This window comes from Crotalus tigris, unplaced genomic scaffold (genome assembly GCF_016545835.1).
Source record: "Crotalus tigris isolate CLP2741 ecotype Arizona unplaced genomic scaffold, ASM1654583v1 scf7180000018767.220593, whole genome shotgun sequence".
In the NCBI taxonomy this organism is placed as follows: domain Eukaryota; kingdom Metazoa; phylum Chordata; class Lepidosauria; order Squamata; family Viperidae; genus Crotalus; species Crotalus tigris.
In genome coordinates, this window is record NW_024097189.1 from 1673 (window position 1) to 24421 (window position 22749).

At 40.1% G+C, this 22749-nt stretch overlaps 1 protein-coding gene across 5 annotated transcripts in view; it reads left to right on the plus strand.

Annotated features, from left to right (window-relative positions):
- Nucleotides 1-8992: 8992 nt before the first annotated feature.
- The window catches only part of FOXP2 (forkhead box P2), a 204973-nt gene continuing 191216 nt past the window's right edge, over nucleotides 8993-22749 (plus strand). For 2 of the 5 annotated variants that reach the window (XM_039355896.1, XM_039355897.1), the window contains exons 1-2: nucleotides 9127-9168; nucleotides 10771-10848. In XM_039355896.1, the coding sequence (XP_039211830.1) occupies nucleotides 10840-10848 (9 nt within the window). In that variant the 5' untranslated portion in view covers nucleotides 9127-9168; nucleotides 10771-10839. Of the gene's footprint in view, nucleotides 9169-10770; nucleotides 10849-22749 lie in introns of all 5 variants that reach the window. The other 3 variants (XM_039355898.1, XM_039355899.1, XM_039355900.1) reach the window with 3 other exon arrangements.

Below are 22749 nucleotides of genomic sequence, written 5' to 3' on the forward strand. Positions count from 1 at the left end.
CAATTCAGTTTGCTGGCAATGGCCCGGAATTCTTGTGTATATTCAGCCACCGGGCGTTTGCCTTGCCTCATCGTTTTTATCCTTTCACGGGCTTTGCGATCAGCCAGGGGGTCTTCAAATCGTCTTCTCAAAGAGGACATGAAACGGTTGAAGTTACTGAGTTCTGGGGCATTGGAGTCATGCAAGTTCACCACCCAATCTGCAGCCGGTCCATCCAGGGCAGATTGCATGATCCGGATGCGGGCTTTGTCACTGGGGATGTCCTGCCCGTATTCCTCCATGTAGCTAAGGACTTGGGTTAGGAAAAACCCCAAGCGTGTTGGCTCCCCTTTGAATTTCACCTCCACTGGTGGACGTTTTGGAATGGATTGGTGCCTCCGTTGTGGGTGGTAGTTCTTCAGCCAGATTGCCATCGTGCAGTCCGGTAGGGCGTGGTGGGGGTCCTGGATCAGTAGATGTTCCCTGGGGTTGCAGGTTCACGTCCCCCTTGGGTGTCTCTCCCTTTGTGCTCCAGAACGGGGCGGGCCGTAGGGCTCAGTATTCTCCTCTCCTAGGGAGCTGAGAGTTCTCTTCATCAGGTCAATAGCTTTCTCTAGGATCCAGTCTGAGTACGGTACCCAGCTTCCTCCCTCTTCACTTGCGTGCAGGGATTTCTCCATCTCCTGTTTCCATTCTGGTTGCTTGGTCCCCCGTCTCAGGGTCACCTTTCTTGATTCCTTTCTCCACTCACTTTTCGTCCCAACGTTCATCGACCAGCGAGGCTTGTGGTCCTGTGTCTCCACCACTTCTTCTCCTGAGGAATCTGACCTCTCAGATCCCAACATCTGGCAAGGTTCCAACTCGGTCAGCGGCTCTCTTTCCAGGGAGTTTTCCCCCTCTCTTTCTCCATTGTCTGACATGGTAAATTTTTTGCAAAATCCCCCGGCAAGGGTCTCCCTTCCAGGTGGATTAATTTTGCAAGTACTGTCTAATGTAAGGACCCACCCCACTTTGCATCTTAAGAAGACAGAACTCTTGGAATAATTCTTCCAACAGGAATCCTTTATTAAGAGAAAATGGTTGCAGGCATGCTAGACAGGACTTGGGGTTCAAGCTCTTCCATTCAAGGTTTTAAGGGGTTCCCCAGTAGTCCCACCCAATCAACCCCCCTTCCAGTGATAGTTTCAAGTATCACAATTCCATCCCCTTTCTTCTTTCTTCCGTCTGGATGGGGACTTCAGATAACTACATGAAAGGCAAATACACTCCTTTGGTATGCTAACGCTTCGGGGTTACAATAAACACACATTCAGCATTCAGCTCTTTGAAGTGTACTGAAAGGAAGTGAGGGCCATAAAGCCCCTTTGTTCTCCCCCTTCTCTCCCTCTTATGGCAGAATGCAAAGATGGCAGAATTGGGAGTTTCTATATTTGATAATTAAAGATGAAATATAATTGGATTCTGACAGGTTCTTTTTCTGGTCCCCTTAAAGCTTGGTACAATGGTTTAGCTGTGAGAGCGAAGTTAGGAATCCAAATTCTACAGAAGCCTGTAATTCCCCAAAAGTCTCTAACTTCCTGTTTTGTTTGTGGGATGGGAATCTGTAACACAGCTTGCTTTCTCTGGGGGCCCAAAGTTCTCTGTCCTTGTGAAAGTTCATAGCCTAAATACATTACAGTCTCTTGAATTAATTGTGCTTTCTTTTTGGATGCTCTATAACCACAGTCTTGTAACAATTGGAGCAGTCTGGATGTGTTTTCAAAGCAATCCTCCCTGCTTTGGCCAGTTACTAAGACATCATCGACGTATTGAAGGCAACAATCCTCTTGTCTGACTAACTTCAGATAAGCAAGATCTTGGGCTAGGGCTTGACTAAAGCACGTTGGCGAATTTTTAAATATACGGCTACCACAAGGATTTGATTGCTTGCCAATAGATTTATTTAGGGCAGATCTGGTGGCTCCCGTGTCAACTAGCATTGGGACAACCTGTCCTCCCACCCGTATTTTAACAATGGGCTCTGGGGGTGGGGCGATAGAACCCTGTCCTCTTCAGTCTTCCCATTCCATGTCAGCTAAACCGATCATGTTTTCTTCTCTTTCCTCTGTCTGATTGGGATAAACTGGATGCCCTCTTCCTTTGAAGCTCTTTCTGAAGCCTCTCTGGAAATTCCCTCTAAATCCTCTTCCTCTTCCATACTGGCGAGATTGTCCCTTGGGCTGGCCATTCCTCTGGAGGCACTCCCTTTGCCAGTGTCCTTCTTGTTTACAGATGGCACACTGATTGGGTCATAGGCATGTTCCTCCCAATGCCACGGCTAACATTTCAACTTTCCTTTTTTTCTTTTTGATCTGATTTGCGTTCCTCCTCCCTGTCACAGTTACGGAACATATTGAAGCATTGAAATATTAGTGTTATCTGGTCCAGGAACCAACACCTCTCTTAGAGGGGCTATATTTTCTTCTGTTTTTATTTCTAACTTGCTCCTGGTGCAGCTAGAAACTGAGGTTTCACTTTCAAAGTTATTCAAGCTTTTATCTGTTTCTTGAAGGGATCCAGCTGTTGCTAATTTTCCTTCCTCACCGGCTTCTGGCTGAAATTGGGCTTCTCTTTCAGGCAGAGGGAGTGGAATTTGCTGATTTATTCTTCTCTTCTAGGAACGTAGGGGGGTGGTCTGGCAATTTCCTCCCTATCTTCCTGGCTGAAAATCTTAGCTTTTGTTTGAGGCTTGGCTTTTTGGCTTGCCAAATATATCTTTGCACACTCTATCTGACATTTTGCTAACCATCTCGGTTTTTCTGCAATGTTGATTTTCCATTGGTCAATGTAGGGATACTGGTCCCAATAACCATTTCCAGTCACAATTTGATGAACCCGTGCAACGAGTTCGGGATTCGCCGATCCCATTTTTGGCCACCCTACGCCCAGGGCAGTCCACTCAGATTCACAGAATCTTTTTAACATGGCTGGATTTGGTTTTGGATCTCCATAATCCCTAGAAAAACCCTTTTTGAAATTCTTTAACATGCACTGGAGTGGCGTCTGGTCAACGCTCTCCTTTGACTTTTTCCCACCCATTTCTCTAATACACTATATTGATCACTCAGCATGAGCTACAATGGTTTAACCTCCCACACAATCCTGCCTATTGAAGGCTTAAGGATGCCACCTTTGCCTTCTAAGGGGTGATCAATCCCTTCTTCCGATCCAAAAGGGATCAGGTTTCCCCTGTTTTACAATACTTGCCTGCAGGCGTTTTCCAGACTCCTTTGTTGATTTAAGATCTGTCTGTCACCCTCATGGATCCTCAGACTGGAATGCTTCCTGATGGGTTAATTCCCTTTCCTCCCGTCGAAGTCTCCTCATAGTCAAAAGCTACGAAGCCGGCTTTGGAGCTGTCGTCGTTTAGGAGAGGGGGGGGGCACCAGGGCAATCCGTCTTGGAAGGTTAAATTCTTTTTCTTAAAAGCCCTTAAAAATGTCCCGGCGGAGAAGTCGCCATAAATCTTGTGGAAAAATAAAGCCTTAAAAAAATAAAGGGCTTTTACGAAATTCCGAAGGTGAAAGAGAGATTTTATTTTTGCGCAAAAAGGTTCAGAAGTGACTTAACAATCAGCAAATTTCTGAACAAGGGGGAGGGTCTAAACTAAAGCTTTATAGGTTTCTTTCTCTCAGGAACAAAGGAAGCATAGATGGAATCTTACATTGTATATGGAATCTACTTTTGTGTAACATTCAGATAGTTTCTCACACGTTAGCTCCATTTCTCATGGGAATACAATGAAGGCAGTTTTTACTTTTATACAATGTTTCTAAATATGCATTAGGTCATTCACGTACTGTTAATACAGCTTTTGCTAACACAGCTTTCTTTTCAGAGATTATGCAGACACATGATTTTTGCTTTTAGTGATTTTTCATTATTATTATTATTATTTTACTTTATTCTTCTTTATTCTATGTTATTCTATTTCTTTCCCACATTACCATAGCTCTGGTGCCTGCTCATTGTGCAGGCCAGTCATCCATTCGGCTTCTTCCCCTTCTACATTCGCTGCCACAACATCAACTATTCCTCGTCTGGGTAAGCATGGGCATAAAGGTTCATGTGAACTCACATTTGATTCAGGAAAAAGGACAGTTTCTTGGGATTCCTATCAAACATGGGCTTGATTGGGTGCGGGTCCACAAGTCGCTTCCCTCAGTAAGCTTGCTGTATGCCTGGCCATTGGCATTGGGGTTAGGGTTAGCCCTTTGCTGGGGTCCTGGACTGGCATTGTGTTGATAATGGTCAGGGCTGGCATAGCATCAGTAACGGGCAGGGCTGGCAGGGTGTTGATAACAGTCATGGCTCTGCCAGCGCACTGGGCTTGATGTTAAAGCTGTTCTAGGCAGCAGGAAGGCAGCATGAGCCATCACTATGGGACTGGGGCTTTGCTGCAGCGGTGGACGGTCTTGGGGACGCCTGTCCTCTTTTCCACTGGAGATTACCTAGCGGATAATCGGCTTTATTTCCCCATCTTGTGTCAATCAAACTTCTCTCTGAAGCGTTTGATGGAATGACTGTGGATGGCAGTCAGGTACCCCCATTCCCCTGATTCATCCCAAGAAGCTGGCTGCTTCCTCTTTCTCAGCACCAGCGAACAAGATCCGTGGGACGAGATCAATGGGAATTCAGCTTCCGCTACTTTAACTGTGCTTCTCCACGGCAGGGTAGCATCTGATCGCCAAATCCCTCCAAGGGTTAGTGTTCCTTCCAGCTTCATCAACCTCTCCAGTGGGATCTCCTGGGCTTTTGGTCTCACTCTGGCTGCAGGGGCTGCATTCTCTGCCTGAGCTGTAGCCTGCATTCTATCCGCCACCATCATGCTGAGGCTAGCAGCCGATTCCCCCTTCTTTTCCATCTCGATGTCTTCCCTGAGTCTGTGTCGTCCTACCAAAAGTTTAGGTAGGCGACCGGGGTTCAGGACCCCACGTTTTAAAATGAATTGGAGTCTTGGTTTAATGTCATGGTTCCGATAGATGAGACCAGTAAAAACAGAACTCCAAGGCAAGAGGTTTCCTTAAAGAACATATTTATTGGCTACAAAGTATCGGCACGATCAAAAGTGAAAATTTTGAAAGACTGAAGTTCCCTCCCAAAGGTTACAAAGTTACAAAATTGAACTTCCCACCCCAGTAATATGTCATTAATCACGTTCCCCAATAAACTACTTTGGCGGGGTTTCTAATGGAAGGCTCAACCTGCCAAACCTCCCCCTTTCATCTGTTTTTGCAAGTTAACTGTTTTAATGTTTGTTGTTTAATAAATAAGTATCAAGTAATATTTTTTACTAGCTGAATGGAATCTGCTTGCTTTTATTTCTATGTAGTGATTGAACCAGAGTATGCCAGGTGTAAACTTAGTTGGAAATTAGCTCCAGTAGTTTCTCCAGATATATGTCTCTTCTAGAAGATTTTAAATATTCACCAAGCTTCCTACTTTTAGCTACTGTTTATTAGATGGAAATTAAAGCTTATTGTCAAAACATAATTTTTGCATATTTACAGTACAAAATTCATTCCCATCCCACCCCATCTCTAATTTGGTTTTTTTTTAAATTCCCTCCTTGAATTAAGTAAGACTGTTATTAGATTTTGGGGGGTAATTTTCCATTTGCACAAATTATGAATTCGATAATATATTGGTCAATGTTTCCAAATGGTTTGAGATATCGTATACCATTATTGCTAAATGAGCTTATTTTTACGTAAACTAGTAAAAGATAAATATTTCATAACAAAATAGAGAATAAAAATAATCTTTTGTGACACGTTTTCCCCCCTTTCTGGTTATCTGCAAAGTGCACGCCCATTGTCAGTTTAACAGAGTACTGCTTGTATAAACATTCCTGTTTCGCCTGTTCCATGTAATAGTTTCTTGTATCGTATTTCTTCTGACCCCGCTATCTGAAACCAATTATAGGAGATCCATTTGGGCTGCATCTATTTTCATAAGAAGCCCAGGCAGCAGAGATGAATATCAACATCAAATATGATTCTGAGTGCTTTGTTATTTATGTTTCAGAGAGATTTTGTAGCCTTCAGCTCTCAAGAATGTGTCATGCTGTGCTGTTTATACATTGAAGATATTAATGACCATAGATGTCATTTTTCATTTTAAATCTCAAATGCAACAGGCTGATAGGTTAAACATTCCTGTTTTTAACAAAACAATATAAATGACATCTGTTTCCATTTAGAAAAAAGGAAATGAGAAAACATATCTTTAAAAAGAAGAAAATAATCTGTATATGTTAAGTAGAAACTTCACTAATTTGTTTTTTAAAAAGCTGTATACATTATTCCTAAAAAGAAAGAATTGGAGCACATGAAAAATGTGCTTGTGTATATAGACATAACTCAAATTTTAAAAATCATACAGATTCATATAATTGACAAATTGATACAGTATAAGCTACATCTTCTCAAGAACAAGCCTCACCCACATCAGAGAAGTATTTTCCCTGATAAGTATGTCTCATATCACAGCTTTAGATGATTCCATTTGTTTGTATTTTGTTACTAACTTTATTAGGCACTAAAAATGTTAATTCACACACATATATTTTAACAATGATTTGCAAAAATACATAACCAAAATCTGAGTAAACTTTGATATTCTAAATACCTGTGCTTTTATTTGCTTATTTCTGAATTCTTAATGATTTATTCTATCATAATATCTGTCTCTTTAGTCAATTAAATTATATATTACAATCATTTAAACTATTGTAAAAATACTTTTAAAAGCTGCTCTGATTTATTGCTCATTTAAACCACAGATCCATAACAAATCAGAACAGCAATCTTTCCTAGTTTGAAAATAGTTTTGTAATATCTTATAACTGAGCAAACGTATAGCATGCCAAAGGATCCCTGCTGTCTTCAGGTACAATCATGACAGTATAGGTAGTAGAAATGTACTTGCTTTATGACAATTTCCCTTTTATGCGTGTGCCACCGTTTCCCATTTTCACTTTTTATAAGCCTCATCATGTTTTATAATGGGTGGAAATTTTCTTTCTTCAAGGTGATGGTATACAGAAGTGTGAACTCTGTCTCCAATAAAAGTATCTGACTTTTCAGAAGGGCAGTTCATATTCTGGTGTTCTTATGATATGTCTTCTATGGATGTCTCCATTATATTTTATAAAGATTCATATTTTTGCAGAAATTTGATAAGAAATCTGCAATCTGTTAATAGCCTACAGACAAACTAGTACTGCTAGATAAGTTCCCTGAAAATCCAATTTGGGAATGCATATTTTTATTACCGGTATTCTTTTCTAAAACAAATGCCCACACACTTCCCATGTCAATTGTAATCCAAACATAGAATTTCATATGCATTATCAGTAACATTAATTAGCTCATATAATATAAATATAATGTTTGGACTATATTAGCAGATTTTGATTCTGAGAAACTTAAAAACAGATCTAAGTTACAGTTGCAAATTATGAATACACCAATGACAATATAATTTCAACTAATTCAATTTAATAAATAATTGCTAAAATAATTGACTAATATAACTCAGAAGATAATGGTACTATATAGGCTCACAAGTCAAAGGGAGCTGTCTATCTTTTCTTTCCTTTGTTTTGTTAACAAAATATTTCTAGGAAATAAATGGTATTTAGATGTAAGTAAAAATTGGTACAATATATAGAATTCAATTTATGGCTTTTTAGTTTGGTTGCCTTGCTAATCTATAATTACCTGGGAATCATAAAAAAACAAAAACAGAATGTTGTGGTAATGTTGCAGCTATACTGAAAGGAGTTACATTTTTCAGTCTGGTATTAATGCCTTTTACAAGGTGACAAATCCATGTTCTTAGGAGCTGTGATAGAGCATGTAGTGTAGCTTGTTTACTTTGGTTTGTTGTGTCTTCTTGTTTTTTCAAAAACTTGCATGGAACCAGACTGTAGCAGCCTTCTCTCTGTCTTTTCATAATTGATCAGGGGACGACTGCTTTCCCGAGGGTTAAGACGTGGCAACTTTTTCTGTTTGCTCAGCATCTCAATGCAGTAGTTCAAACATTGTTCACACCAGCTGGCAGTGTAATGCCATATGCACATCTTGTCAAAGCAACTGTTGTCATGGATACTGGAAACTACCTTAAAATCATCTCATTTGTGGCTAAGCAAAACTACCACTCTTTATCAGTTTGGTGACAATTTTTAGAGTGAATACAATTCTACTAATAATATATTTGAATTCTGAATTGCTCTCTGTGTCCTAGTACTTTGTAGAAAAAACTTAATAGTTTATATAGTTTAATATTTTGGAATTCTAAAGTTGTAACAGCTACATTTGTTTAAAGTTAATACTTTTTCTAGTAACTGGCATAGCTCCGTATAATTCTGTTGTTCAAGTTTTACTTTACTTAATTTAAATGAACAAGTTTAAATACTATATTTTGATTACTATACTATCACCTACAGAAGCCAATCTGATCATTTAAGTACTGATTTCAGAGTTTAGTGAGAATGCAAATGAAAGCCACTTATTTTATTTGGCATTAAAACTCCACTTTATTTTGTCAAATGAGAGATTTCTTTTTGAATTGTAAGTATCAAAAACAGTTTTTAATCTTCAATGAATGTCCTTATTAATTCACGTTCAAGATAATCTGATGTTGATTTGTCAAATTTAATTACAGTTTCCAGTATTACTTGAAGTCTATAGCTTTTACTTAACATTGTAAAGTGAAAATGCAAATTGAGTGATGATTTACAAGGGTGTGAGCATTTTACTTACAGACAAGTTCTTGTGGAGATGAGGCTATTGATGTGGTTTATGATTTTTCCTCTGCAAGCACTTTATACAAATTAATGCTATTTCGTTGAGAATTTGTTGCAGATATATGCTTGTTTCTTAAAATCTGATATACATACTATCTATGGATTTTTGTTGCTGTGTTTAAAGAAGATACATTTTTATTTACATAGGAAAAGGCAGTTTTGCTTTTTGCATTAGGCAAATTGCTACTGAAACATTTTCGACAAAATGCTTTAACTTTTATTTATTTTCATTTTGTCTTAACTTTCAGGCATTGCAGGCAGCCAGGCAGCTGCTCCTACAACAACAGACAAGTGGGCTGAAATCTCCTAAAAATAGTGATAAACAAAGACCGCTACAGGTTAGTAAAGCATCTTTACATCTTAAGCATAATTTCTAAAGAAAAGCACCCATACACATTTATATAATTATTCACATCTATAATTTCTTGCTTGTGAACAAAATACTTATAGATTGATAATGTAACTAATTAAGAAAGATCATTATATAGTAGCAAGTATCCCTTTTAAATTACTTTGTAGTAGCTTAAAAGGTTGTACAGATGTAAGCAGAACAATCTTCACTCTACTATGCCAACAACCTTTCTATGCATACTATATTGGAGGTTGTGGATATTATTATCATAAACTTAACTGATAAATTTACAACAGTGAAATAAACAATGATCTAAAAGAGGAAGATTTTGCATCTTCCTGCATTGGTTATATATTCAGCATCTTTCCCTTTTCTCTTTTCAAATATGTTAAAAATCTGAAAAGATTGTGATTGTTTTATCACATATTAATTCATAAACTTTATAAATTATTAAATATTTATAATATTTAAAAGAAGCAAATGTACATGTTCATATATACAAAATCTAAGATTAAATCTTTTATTAATACTTGATATTAACTTTTTGATGCTTATTAAAACAATGAAAATAGGCATTGCTAATGTGTTACTTCTAACTTCTTTTATTTGAAACAAATATTTATTTCTCACTTGATGTTTCTTAAGATGAATATGTATGTATTTTTGGCAATAAAAGTAATAGTGCTCTTCTCACAATGACCCATATTTATTTCTAGGTTTGTTTGTTTTTTAAATAAGCACAATATTTTTGTTACAATTACACTTCTTTGAGCAAATACTACTTTTATTTTCTTTAAACCAATGACTACTTGAAATATTACAGATTATGCATATGCTGCTGCAATTTTAAATGGTTGGATACTTCCTTCAGCCCCTCTCTTAGCTCTACTTAGATAGTGTTGTCTTTTTTTTGGCCCAAGTCCTAAATACCAGTTGCTTGGGATGGTAGATATAGGGGACACTTGATGCAATTTGAATGTTATTTCATGGAGACTTGATAAATGTTTATCCCATCCTCATGATATGATCATCATGATATCTAGATGTGAAGGGTGATTTTTAAAGCCAAAATGAGAGACAAAAATATACTATTTTACTAAGGGAGATTAAATATTTTTCAAGTACATTGGGGGACTTATGAATTAAATCAGCAAGTTTGCTAGGGTTGAATCTCACATAGAGTTCTTCCAAAAATCACTTCTGCAACTATTGTATTTTCCTAGGATAATTATTTCTCCTGGGTTAAGCATCATTTATCTGCTTTCTTGAATGAATCATGTGGCTACCTTAGCCAATCATACAATGAATAGGGTTTTGTCAAATTGCTGCTCAGAGATATTTGGTTACATAATATTACCACTGAAATTAAATAAAAGCTAAGTGAATACTTTTTTCAAGGAATACTGAAAATGTGGTGAAACCATAACTGTAATATTCAAAATGAAATAATTATTCTGAATTATAATTAGGACTTAGGGACACAAGTTAGCAGTTTAAACATATGCTATAAAAAGTACCACATAACTTCAGTGGATCCATACATGCATTTGTGGAAGCTCCATTGCTGATTATCTTGGGTCATTCACAGATCACTGTGTTGCTCTATGGACCTCTGAACTCTATCCAACGGAGATGGTAGCCTTGCTGTTGTTTCACGATGAAAGATGTGAGTAAAGAGCCCCTGATTTTGCCAGTGTTGCATTTGCAATACTCAGTAAAATGTAGATATTGTAGTGGTCCCTTACTTCAACCTCTCATTTTCTCTTTAACAAATAAGAGATTAAAAAGAATTTGGAAATTGTTATCTCAGGATAACAGATTGTTTAAGAAAGACCTAAGGAGAAAAAGAAAAGCCTCTGTTCAGATACAAGAAAAAAAGATAGTTACTATGATTAGAAAAAGTAATTGAATCAAAATAACTCATAAATAATAATAATAATAATAATAATAATAATAATAATAATAATAATTTTTATTTTGCAGTCACAGACCAAAATGCAAGTGCAACAAAAGAAAACACAAGAAAAATATATTTATATATTTTATATACTCATATATTTATATATTTTATATATTCATATATTTCTTCCCACCCCCACTCATCACAATTATGATGCAGCTTTGAAGAATATTTAGTAGTTTTCACTTTTGTATAGATTGCAATCTACCATATCATTCAGATCCAACAACCTTAATTGATCTTTACTAAGTTTGTCATAAAGCAATTTAAAAACATGACTCATAAAGTTGGCTTGTTTCAACAAAGAATAGTGGAGGAATATTTGTGTAATTCTAAACTTGTTAATGACAAAGAGATGCACAAGTTTCTGGTTTCTCCTTATGGCTGCACTGAAGCAAAAAAGTACATATCTGCCTATAGTTCTTTACTATCATGATAAACTGTGGTTTATCTTGATGTCTATCTGCAGGTAATTAAGGGTGCGTAAAAATAGCCTTTTGTAACAAATTTTAGTAACTTAATTAATTGACATTAGGAATTTATAATATGAATGATGCAAGTGTGATGGAAAGTATAGGAATTTAATAAATAAAATAAATATGAAATTAATGGATAAATAATATAAATAAATGCTTTGTTGGTTATTTATATGATGAAATTATATTCTTAAATTTCTAAGTAGTCCTTCAAATCATTTAATAGCTGATGTAAAAAGATTGTTTCAAGAAAATGGAGATGTTTTACAGAGTTCTAATCCTGAAGAAATGAAATTGACCATTGCAAACCCTGCTCTAATTACATCAACTATAGGATAATTTCAAATACAATATGAACATGTGATTTTTGAAATTGTACAATTGTTTCTTGTAGTTTTAGCTAGAATTTCTGTTTATGTTTCATATATTATTTTTAAATAAGTTTCTTTTTGTTCTTGCGTAAAATTTAATATTTTTTTATTCATTTCTGTGTATTCAGTAATATAATTTATAATCTGAGCCTAAAATATTTTTAAATTGTAAGCTTTAGTGAGGAAATTTGCTAATAAATCATAAAGTTTAAATATTTCTGACACTATCTATGGAAAGCAAATCATTGTTCATCATTTAGGTGATATTTATCTCTACTATTTTGTAATGTCAAATCAAGGGATCACTTAAAACAGCATTATATTTTTAATACCAGGTTTCATACTATTTTCTGATAATTTTATTAAAATAATTTTTCATATAAAACAACATTTAAAATTCAGACACAAATGTGAAGTATAATCCTGTATCGCAGTCTCATCATAGCCTTGAGAGTGTAGGTAGGTTGCACTGTTAAAATGACAAAGAAAATACCACTACACTTACTGCAGTGTATTCAGTTTTCGACTCAATCTGCCTGATGTGAAGTGAGCTGACAATGCAGTCATCTAAATTTTCTACATGAGCATATTGAACTGAAGTCAATGAGGCTTACTCCCTAAGTAAGGGGATAAATTATAGCCTAAAAGGATCAGTATAATCCATCAAAATATTAAATGTTATCCTATATATTTTTAATTTTGCTGTTTGGCAGAAATTGGATAATCTGGCAAACTGCTTTATAAATGTTTTAATAAAACTTTATACTTACCTCATCAGCAAACAAATTAGAATGAGGTAATATTCCAAAAATACTTTACAAAATGATTTGTATTGGAATTTATCCTTCCAAGACAACTTATCCATTTATAGAACAATTATCATATTCTTGGAAGAGCTGAAACACTGTTTCTTAGATAAAGCTAAGTTTATGCCTTAAAGTTAAACTTTGAAAAACTGTTAATCAGTTCTCAATCTAGAGCTCTAGATGGGCATAACCTATGGCTACACCACATTTGAAATTATATTTATGAATAGAAATATTTATTTTAAACTCTTAATATGTTTTGGCAATTTTAATTAAGTCTAATAACCTGAATAAAAAATACTATATATGTGTCAGAATCCAATTATATTTCATCTTTAATTATCAAATATAGAAACCCCCAATTCTGCCTTCTCTGGATTCTGCCATAAGAGGGAGAGAAGGGGGAGAACAAAGGGGCTTTATGGCCCTCACTTCCTTCAGTAGACTTCTAAGGAGCTGAATGTGTTTATTGCAACCTCAAAGAGTTAGCACCAAAGAACCTTACCATAACAAAGAAGGTTATTTACCTTTCATGTAGTTTATCTGAAGTCTCCATCCAGACGGAAGAAAGAAAAAAGGGGGTGGAATTGTGATACCTGAAACTATCACTGGAAGGGGGGGTGATTGGGTGGGACTACTGGGGAATCCCTTAAAACCTTGAATGGGAGAGCTTGGACTCCAAGTCCTGTCTAGCACGCCTGCAACCACTTCTTCTTAATAAAGGATTCCTGTTGGAAGAATTATTCCAAGAGTTCTGTCTTCTTAAGATGCAAAGTGGGGTGGGTCCTTACATTAGACAGGACTTGCAAAATTAATCCACCTGGAAGGGAGATCCTTGCCGGGGGATTTTGCAAAAATTTACCATGTCAGACAATGGAGCAAGAGAGGGGAAAAACTCCCTGGAAAGAGAGCCGCTGACCCAGTTGGAACCTTGCCAGATGTTGGGATCCGAGAGGTCAGATTGCTCAGGGAAGAAGTGGTGGAGACACGGGACCACAAGCCTCGCTGGTCAATGGGCGTTGGAAAGAAAAGTAAGTGGGGAAAGGAATCAAGAAAGGTGACCCTGAGACGGGGGACCAAGCAACCAGAATGGAAGCAGGAGATGGAGAAATCCCTGCACTCAAGTGAAGAGGGAGGAAGCTGGGCACCGTACTCAGACTGGATCCTAGAGAAAGCTATTGACCTGATGAAGAGAACTCTCAGCTCCCTAGGAGAGGAGAATCCTGAGCCCTACGGCCTCCCCAACTCCTGGAGCCGCAAAGGGAGAGACACCGAGGGGGACGTGGAACCTGCAACCCCAGGTACATCTACTGATCCAGTAGCCCCCCCCTACCGGACCACAGTTGGCAATCTGGACGGAAGACACTACCACCAACAACGGAGGCACCGATCCATTCCAAGACGTCCACCGTTGGAGGTGAAATTCAAAGGGGAGCCAACACGCTTGGGGTTTTTCCTAACCCAAGTCCTCAGCTACATGGAGGAATACGGGCAGGACATTCCCAGTGACAAAGCCCGCACCTGCTGCCTCATTAGCCCAACACTAGTGGGGAATCTGGGCATCCCATTGAGGAGACTGGAACAACCAATCTCATTTGTCCAGTTAGATGGATCCATAGCAGGGGGGGTGCCAGCTACCCTAGCCACTCTACCAATACACCTCTCCCTGGGCAAACATGAAGAGGACATAACGTTTGTGGTGACCCCAGGCATGGAATGCCCAATGATTCTAGGGATGGAATGGTTGAAAAAATGGAACCCCTGGGTAAATTGGAGGACGACAGAAATCAAATTCCCGAAGGGGGACCCTATGGACTTAAAACCCCAAGGGAGGCTACCAGAATCAAGAATAGAAAAAACATCCATAGGAGAGGAAAAAAGATTAACAGAAATACCAGAGGAATATAGAGACCTTGCTGAAGTTTTCAGTGAGGAGAGGGCAAATGAGCTCCCCCCCCACCGACCCACAGACTGTACCATTGAATTCAAGCCTGGGGCAAAACTCCCGAAGCCCAGATTATACTCCATGAGCCCAAAGGAGAAGGAGGAAATGGAAAGATTCATTAAAAAAACCTAGAGAGAGGTTTCATTGAGCCAGCCAAGCCTAAAGTGGCTGCCCCGGTCCTCTTTAGAGAGAAGAAGGATGGCTCTTTATGCTTATGCGTGGATTATAGGGCCCTGAATACAATCAGTGAAAGCAACCTATACCCTCTACCCCTCATGAAAGACATGCTGTCACACCTATCGAAAGGGAAAAATTTTTCTAAACTAGACCTAAGGGAAGCTTACTATCGTGTGAGAATTAAGGAAGGGGACGAATGGAAGACTGCATTTAACTGCCCCATGGGGTGCTATCAATTCAAAGTCTTGCCATTTGGATTACAAGGGGGCCCTGCAGTCTTTATGCAACTAATCAATGACGTTCTAAGGGAGCACCTGTTTAAGGGGGTCCTTGTTTACTTGGACGACATTCTTATCTTCACCGAAACAAAAGAGGAACATGTCAACCTTGTCAGAGCGGTTTTAAAGAAGCTGCGAGCTGCCCACCTATATGCCAAACTCTCAAAATGCGAATTCCACCAGGAAAGGATAGACTACCTAGGTTATCGCATATCCCCCCAGGGCATTGAAATGGACCCAGAGAAGGTCAAAGCAGTATTAGATTGGGCACCACCCCGCACAAGAAAGCAACTACAAAGCTTCCTGGGCTTTGCAAACTTTTACCGCCAATTCATCCCCTCATTTGCCCAGATAGCCTTACAATATGTAGCCAAAAACTACATAAAATAAACTTTTAAAGTTTGTATAATAATAATAATAATAATAATAATAATAATAATAATAATAATAATAAAGTTGGAAGGGACCTTGGAGGTCATCTAGTCCAACCCCCTACTCAGGCAGGAAACCCTATACCATTTCGGACAAATGGCTGTCCAGTCTCTTCTTAAAAACTTCTAGTGTTGGAGCATTCACCGCTTCTGGAGGCAGGTTGTTCCACTGGTTAATTGTTCTAACTGTCAGGAAGTTTCTCCTTAGTTGTCCTGCCTTCAGGCTTTTCTTTGTGGCAGCCCCTGAGATATTGGAACACTACTATCATGTCCCCCCTCATCCTCTTCATTAAACTAGACATACCCAATTCCAGCAACCGTTCCTCGTATGTTTTAGCCTCCAGTCCCCTAATCATCCTTGTTGCTCTTCTCTATACTCTTTCTAGAGTCTCAACATCTTTTTTACATCATGGTGACCAAAACTGGATGCAGTATTCCAAGTGTGGCCTTATCAAGGCATTGTAAAGTGGTATTAACACTTCACGTGATCTTGATTCTATCTGTTTGATTGATGTCCAATTCCAAACAATTCTAAGCAGCTGACAATACACCGAAACAATTTAAAAACAAGTAACAAGGCAGTATAACACAATATAAATTAGATGGGTGGCATATACGTTTAATGTAAACAAACAAATAACGTTTAACATAGTATAAAAGAGAGTTTATGTGTGTATGAATGATTTTGTTTATGTTTTCAGAGGATTTTTTTGTACATACAGTATAATAGACACACTTACCCTATGGAAAAGCTCTTGGAAGAAGAATTAATATTCATAAAATGTTCAAATGGTGTGTAATGAGCCTCCTATTCAAATCATATAATGAAGAAACTCTGCCAGTTGAAGTGTCTTCTGGGTATGCACATGCTTGTTAAGATGAGGTTGGGAGGGCCTCAAAATGCTTCTGTAGAGCCTTCCAGCATACACTGCTATATTGCAGGTTTGAGGAGAGATATTCATGTGAAGTGCCCTGTCAAATAATTTGCACAGGCCTAGCATTAACATACACTACTGACTGCTCTTGCATTTGAAGGTACTAAAAATATTTTTCTTGAGCATTTCTTAAAATCTTGCCAGTGAATTAAGTGAATCTTGCCATTAAACAATAAGTATGGTGGCTAAATAATGTTGCTTTGCATAGAGAACATTCCAGGTAAAAGTCTTGTAGGAAAGACTAAGGAATTGCCAGTCTTGTGATCTTCATGGTACTGTAAGGACCCACCCCACTTTGCATCTTAAGAAGACAGAACTCTTGGAATAATTCTTCCAACAGGAATCCTTTATTAAGAGAAAATGGTTGCAGGCATGCTAGACAGGACTTGGGGTTCAAGCTCTCCCATTCAAGGTTTTAAGGGGTTCCCCAGTAGTCCCACCCAATCAACCCCCCTTCCAGTGATAGTTTCAAGTATCACAATTCCACCCCCTTTCTTCTTTCTTCCGTCTGTATGGAGACTTCAGATAACTACATGAAAGGCAAATACCCTTCTTTGTTACAATAAACACACATTCAGCATTCAGCTCTTTGAAGTGTACTGAAGGAAGTGAGGGCCATAAAGCCCCTTTGTTCTCCCCCTTCTCTCCCTCTGATGGCAGAATCCAGAGAAGGCAGAATTGGGAGCTTCTATATCTGATAATTAAAGATGAAATATAATTGGATTCTGACATCCGGCCCCTCTTAACAATAAGAGAGATCCACCTGCAAGAAAACAAAACAGGTATAAAAGTTAGTTAGGCTTGTTGGGATACTCTGTGTGAAACTTCTTCAATAGTTTCGGGGCTCTGACATGACGTTTATGGACCCACTCGTTTTGTGAGGGAGGGAGGTGTTTCCAGGCAACTAGGTACTGAGTTGCTCCATGATATCTCCTAGAGTCAAGGACTTCCTTTATTTCGAAGTGTTGTTCATCCTCCACCATGATTGGAGGTGGTGGGGGGGGGGATTTTTGGCCGTAGAGGTAACTGATGCTCTCTTTTCAGCAAGCTGCAATGAAAAATTGGGTGTATTTGCCTGAGGTTTTTGGGTAATTCTAATTCTACTGTTACTGGATTTATGATTCTTTTAATTGGAAAAGGTCCTATATATTTTGGTCCAAGTTTTTTACAGGGCTGTAGGGACTTTAGGTATTTTGTAGATAAGTACACCATTTCTCCTATAATGAATGGTGTAGGCTCAACCCTTTTTTTATCGGCTTGTGCTTTGTATGCCCGCCTAGCTTCATCTAGTGATTTTCTGACTATTGGCCAGGTGTTTTGTAGGTTTTCCATCCATTCTTTCAGTGAAGGGATCGTTGGTTCTTTTGGGGTTAACTCTGGCATAGGGTTGAAACTTTGACCGTTGGCTATTTGAAAAGGAGTGTAGCCTGTGCTGGAGTGGACTGCATTATTGTAGGCAACTTCTGCAAAAGGAAGTAAGTCCGTCCAATCACTCTGTTGGAAATTTAAAAAACATCTCAAATATTGCTCAAGTACCGACTGGCAGCGTTCCGCTTGTCCATCCCCTTGAGGGTGGTGGCTAGATGTCAATCCCTGAGTGGTCCCTAAGAGGGATAAAAATTCCTTCCAAAATGCAGACGTAAATTGCACTCCCCTATCAGAGATGATGCGTTGGGGTGCCCCGTGCAATCTGTAAATGTGCTGGATGAAAAGTTTTGCTAAGGCCTTTGCAGTGGGAATTTTTTGGCAAGGGATAAAGTGCACCTGTTTGGAAAATAGGTCCGTGACTGTCCAGATAACAGTATTCCCATTGCTTTCTGGCAATTCCACTATAAAATCCATGGCTATTTCCCTCCAGGGGGCTGAGGGACTTGCCACTGGTTGTAATAGCCCTGGCGATTTCCCTTGCAACCTCTTTGCTGATGCACAGGTTGGGCAGCTGGCAACATAACTTTCTATGTCCTTTTTTATTGATGGCCACCAAAATTGCCATTTAATTAAGTGTAAAGTTTTTACAAATCCAAAATGCCCTGCTGATTTTGTGTCATGGCAAAGGTGCATGAAAGTTAGTCTTTGAGTTGTTGGTATATATAACTTTTCCCCTACCCAAGGCAATCCGTCTCTCATTGTGCACACATGTTTGTTTTTCTGGAACCATTCATCTGTTTCCAAACTTTTTCTGAATTCAATCCCAGTTTGGCTGTCCAGTTGTGGTTTTATTTTGGCTTGGGTTCTTGTGGTTACTGGCGCTGCCAGTTGTGACTCTGCCATTATTGGTCTAGAGTCTGTGGTTCGTGCGCTGTTATATTGGGGCATGCGAGATAGTGCATCTGCCAGGAAGTTCTTTCTTCCTGGTAAATGTTTGAGCTTAAATTGGAATTGGTGAAAATGCTGGGACCAGCGGACTTGTTTGGGATTGAGTTTCCTAGAAGTTTTCAGGGCTTCTAAATTTTTGTGATCAGTCCACACCTGGAAGGGGATTTTGTTGCCTTCCAGGAACTGTCGCCACGTGAGTAATGCCCAACGTATCCCATAAGCCTCCTTCTCCCATACGGGCCAGCGCTGTTCTGTTTCCGTGAGTTTCTTGGATGTATATGCACAGGGTTGCAATACTGCATCATCATTTTCTTGTAATAGCACAGCCCCCACTGCCACATCACTTGCATCTGCCTGTATTATGAAGGGCTTGTCCATGTCTGGGTGCCTTAGTACTGGTTCGGCAGAAAAAAGTCTCTTTAGTCTCTCAAACGCTGCTTGGCACTCCATTGTCCATGTTAGTGGCTGGCTAGGTTTTACTGAGGATGTTCCCTTCGTTTTTAGTAAGTTAGTGAGGGGCAAGGCTATCTGTGCAAATGAGGGGATGAATTGGCGGTAAAAATTTGCAAAGCCCAGGAAACTTTGTAGTTGCTTTCTTGTGCGGGGTGGTGCCCAATTTAGTACTGCTTTGACCTTCTCCGGGTCCATTTCAATGCCCTGTGGGGATATGCGATAGCCTAGGTAGTCTATCCTTTCCTGGTGGAATTCGCATTTTGAGAGTTTGGCATATAGGTGAGCGGCTCGCAGCTTCTTTAAAACCGCTCTGACAAGTTTGACGTGTTCTTCTTTTGTTTCAGTAAAGATAAGAATGTCGTCCAAGTAAACAAGGACCCCCTTAAATAGGTGCTCCCTTAGAACGTCATTGATTAATTGCATAAAGACTGCAGGGCCCCCTTGTAATCCAAATGGCAAGACTTTGAATTGATAGCACCCCATGGGGCAGTTAAATGCAGTCTTCCATTCGTCCCCTTCCTTGATTCTCACGCGATAGTAAGCTTCCCTTAGGTCTAGTTTAGAAAAAAATTTCCCTTTCGATAGGTGTGACAGCATGTCTTTCATGAGGGGCAGCGGGTATAGGTTGCTTTCACTGATTGTATTCAGGGCCCTATAATCCACGCATAAACGTAAAGAGCCATCCTTCTTCTCTCTAAAAAGGACCGGGGCAGCCACTTTAGGCTTGGCTGGCTCAATGAAACCTCTCTCCAGGTTTTTTTTTATAAATCTTTCCATTTCCTCCTTCTCCTTTGGGCTCATGGAGTATAATCTGGGCTTCGGGAGTTTTGCCCCAGGCTTGAATTCAATGGTACAGTCTGTGGGTCGGTGGGGGGGAAGCTCATTCGCCCTCTCCTCACTGAAGACTTCAGCAAGGTCCCTATATTCCTCTGGTATTTCTGTTAATCTTTTTTCCTCTCCTATGGATGCTTTTTCTATTCTTGATTCTGGTAGCCTCCCTTGGGGTTTTAAGTCCATAGGGTCCCCCTTCGGGAATTTGATTTCTGTCGTCCTCCAATTTACCCAGGGGTTCCATTTTTTCAACCATTCCATCCCTAGAATCATTGGGCATTCCATACCTGGGGTCACCACAAACGTTAAGTCCTCTTCATGGTTGCCCAGGGAGAGGTGTATTGGCAGAGTGGCTAGGGTAGCTGGCACCCCCCCTGCTATGGATCCATCTAGCTGGCCAAATGAGATTGGTTGTTCCAGTCTCCTGGATGGGATGCCCAGATTCCCCACTAATGTTGGGCTAATGAGGCAGCGGGTGCAGCCAGAGTCTATTAAGGCTTTCACCTTCACAGCTTCGGGCATGGGGGGGATTAATATAGTCACTTTTTTGAAGATGGGTGTGATGCATCCACTTACCAGGGGTTCGCCCTCCGAGCTGTCATCTGAGGCATCCACCGGCCCTGTGGTGTAGGCTGGAGTTCTTTCCCCTTGGTGAGCAGAGGTGGGGGTTTCTGCAATTTCCATCATTCTCATGGCTGTTTCTTTTGGCTTAGCTGAATACTCTCTGGGTTTGTTGATTGGGGATCTGTCTGGGTTGTGCTGGGGGGCCTTTGAGCGGCATTCTACAGCTCGATGCCCTTCTCTTCCGCACTTGAAACACCCCATTTGCTTCTTGGCTGTATCTGATGATTTCACCGGTTGGTGTGTCAGCTCAGGCGGGGGGCGGCTCCATTGTTTTCTTCAGCGGTGCCTCTTCAAGATGTCGATCTCTGCTTCCTCTGCCAAGACGTACCATTCCTCAAGTCGATGTGGGTCCCCTCGGGGCAGGGAAGCATCATATAGATCATAGTTTAGTCCGTCTTTGAAATGGCCAAGGAGGATGTCTTCTGGCCAATTCAGTTTGCTGGCAATGGCCCGGAATTCTTGTGTATACTCGGCCACTGGGCGTTTGCCTTGCCTCATCATTGTTATTCTTTCACGGGCTTTGCGATCAGCCAGGGGGTCTTCAAATCGTCTTCTCAAAGAGGACATGAAACGCTTGAAGTTACTGAGTTCTGGGGCATTGGAGTCATGCAAGTTCATTACCCAATCCGCAGCTGGTCCATCCAGGGCAGATTGCACGATCCGGATGCGGGCTTTGTCGCTGGGAATGTCCTGCCCATATTCCTCCATGTAGCTGAGTACTTGGGTTAGGAAAAACCCCAAGCATGTTGGCTCCCCTTTGAATTTCACCTCCAACGGTGGACGTCTTGGAATGGATCGGTGCCTCCGTTGTGGGTGGTAGTGTCTTCCGTCCAGATTGCCATCTGTGGTCCAATAGGGGGTGGGGGCTCCTGGATCAGTAGATGTCCCTGGGGTTGCAGGTTCCACGTCCCCCTCGATGTCTCTCCCTTTGTGGCTCCAGGAACTGGGGCGGCCGTAGGGCTCAGTATTCTCCTCTCCTAGGGAGCTGAGAGTTCTCTTCATCAGGTCAATAGCTTTCTCTAGGATCCAGTCTGAGTACGGTGCCCAGCTTCCTCCCTCTTCACTTGCGTGCAGGGATTTCTCCATCTCCTGCTTCCATTCTGGTTGCTTGGTCCCCCGTCTCAGGGTCACCTTTCTTGATTCCTTTCTCCACTCACTTTTCTTTCCAACGTTCATCGACCAGCGAGGCTTGTGGTCCTGTGTCTCCACCACTTCTTCTCCCGAGGAATCTGACCTCTCAGATCCCAACATCTGGCAAGGTTCCAACTGGGTCAGCGGCTCTCTTTCCAGGGAGTTTTCCCCCTCTCTTTCTCCATTGTCTGACATGGTAAATTTTTTGCAAAATCCCCCGGCAAGGGTCTCCCTTCCAGGTGGATTAATTTTGCAAGTCCTGTCTAATGTAAGGACCCACCCCACTTTGCATCTTAAGAAGACAGAACTCTTGGAATAATTCTTCCAACAGGAATCCTTTATTAAGAGAAAATGGTTGCAGGCATGCTAGACAGGACTTGGGGTTCAAGCTCTCCCATTCAAGGTTTTAAGGGGTTCCCCAGTAGTCCCACCCAATCAACCCCCCTTCCAGTGATAGTTTCAAGTATCACAATTCCACCCCCTTTCTTCTTTCTTCCGTCTGGATGGAGACTTCAGATAACTACATGAAAGGCAAATACCCTTCTTTGTTACAATAAACACACATTCAGCATTCAGCTCTTTGAAGTGTACTGAAGGAAGTGAGGGCCATAAAGCCCCTTTGTTCTCCCCCTTCTCTCCCTCTGATGGCAGAATCCAGAGAAGGCAGAATTGGGAGCTTCTATATCTGATAATTAAAGATGAAATATAATTGGATTCTGACAGGTACCCTCCATCTAGATAAGTATTATTTTTATAACAAATTAAAAATAGAACACCATGCAACTGTAAATATCATTGTCAGGATATCAAGAACTGCCTTAGAACAATCACAT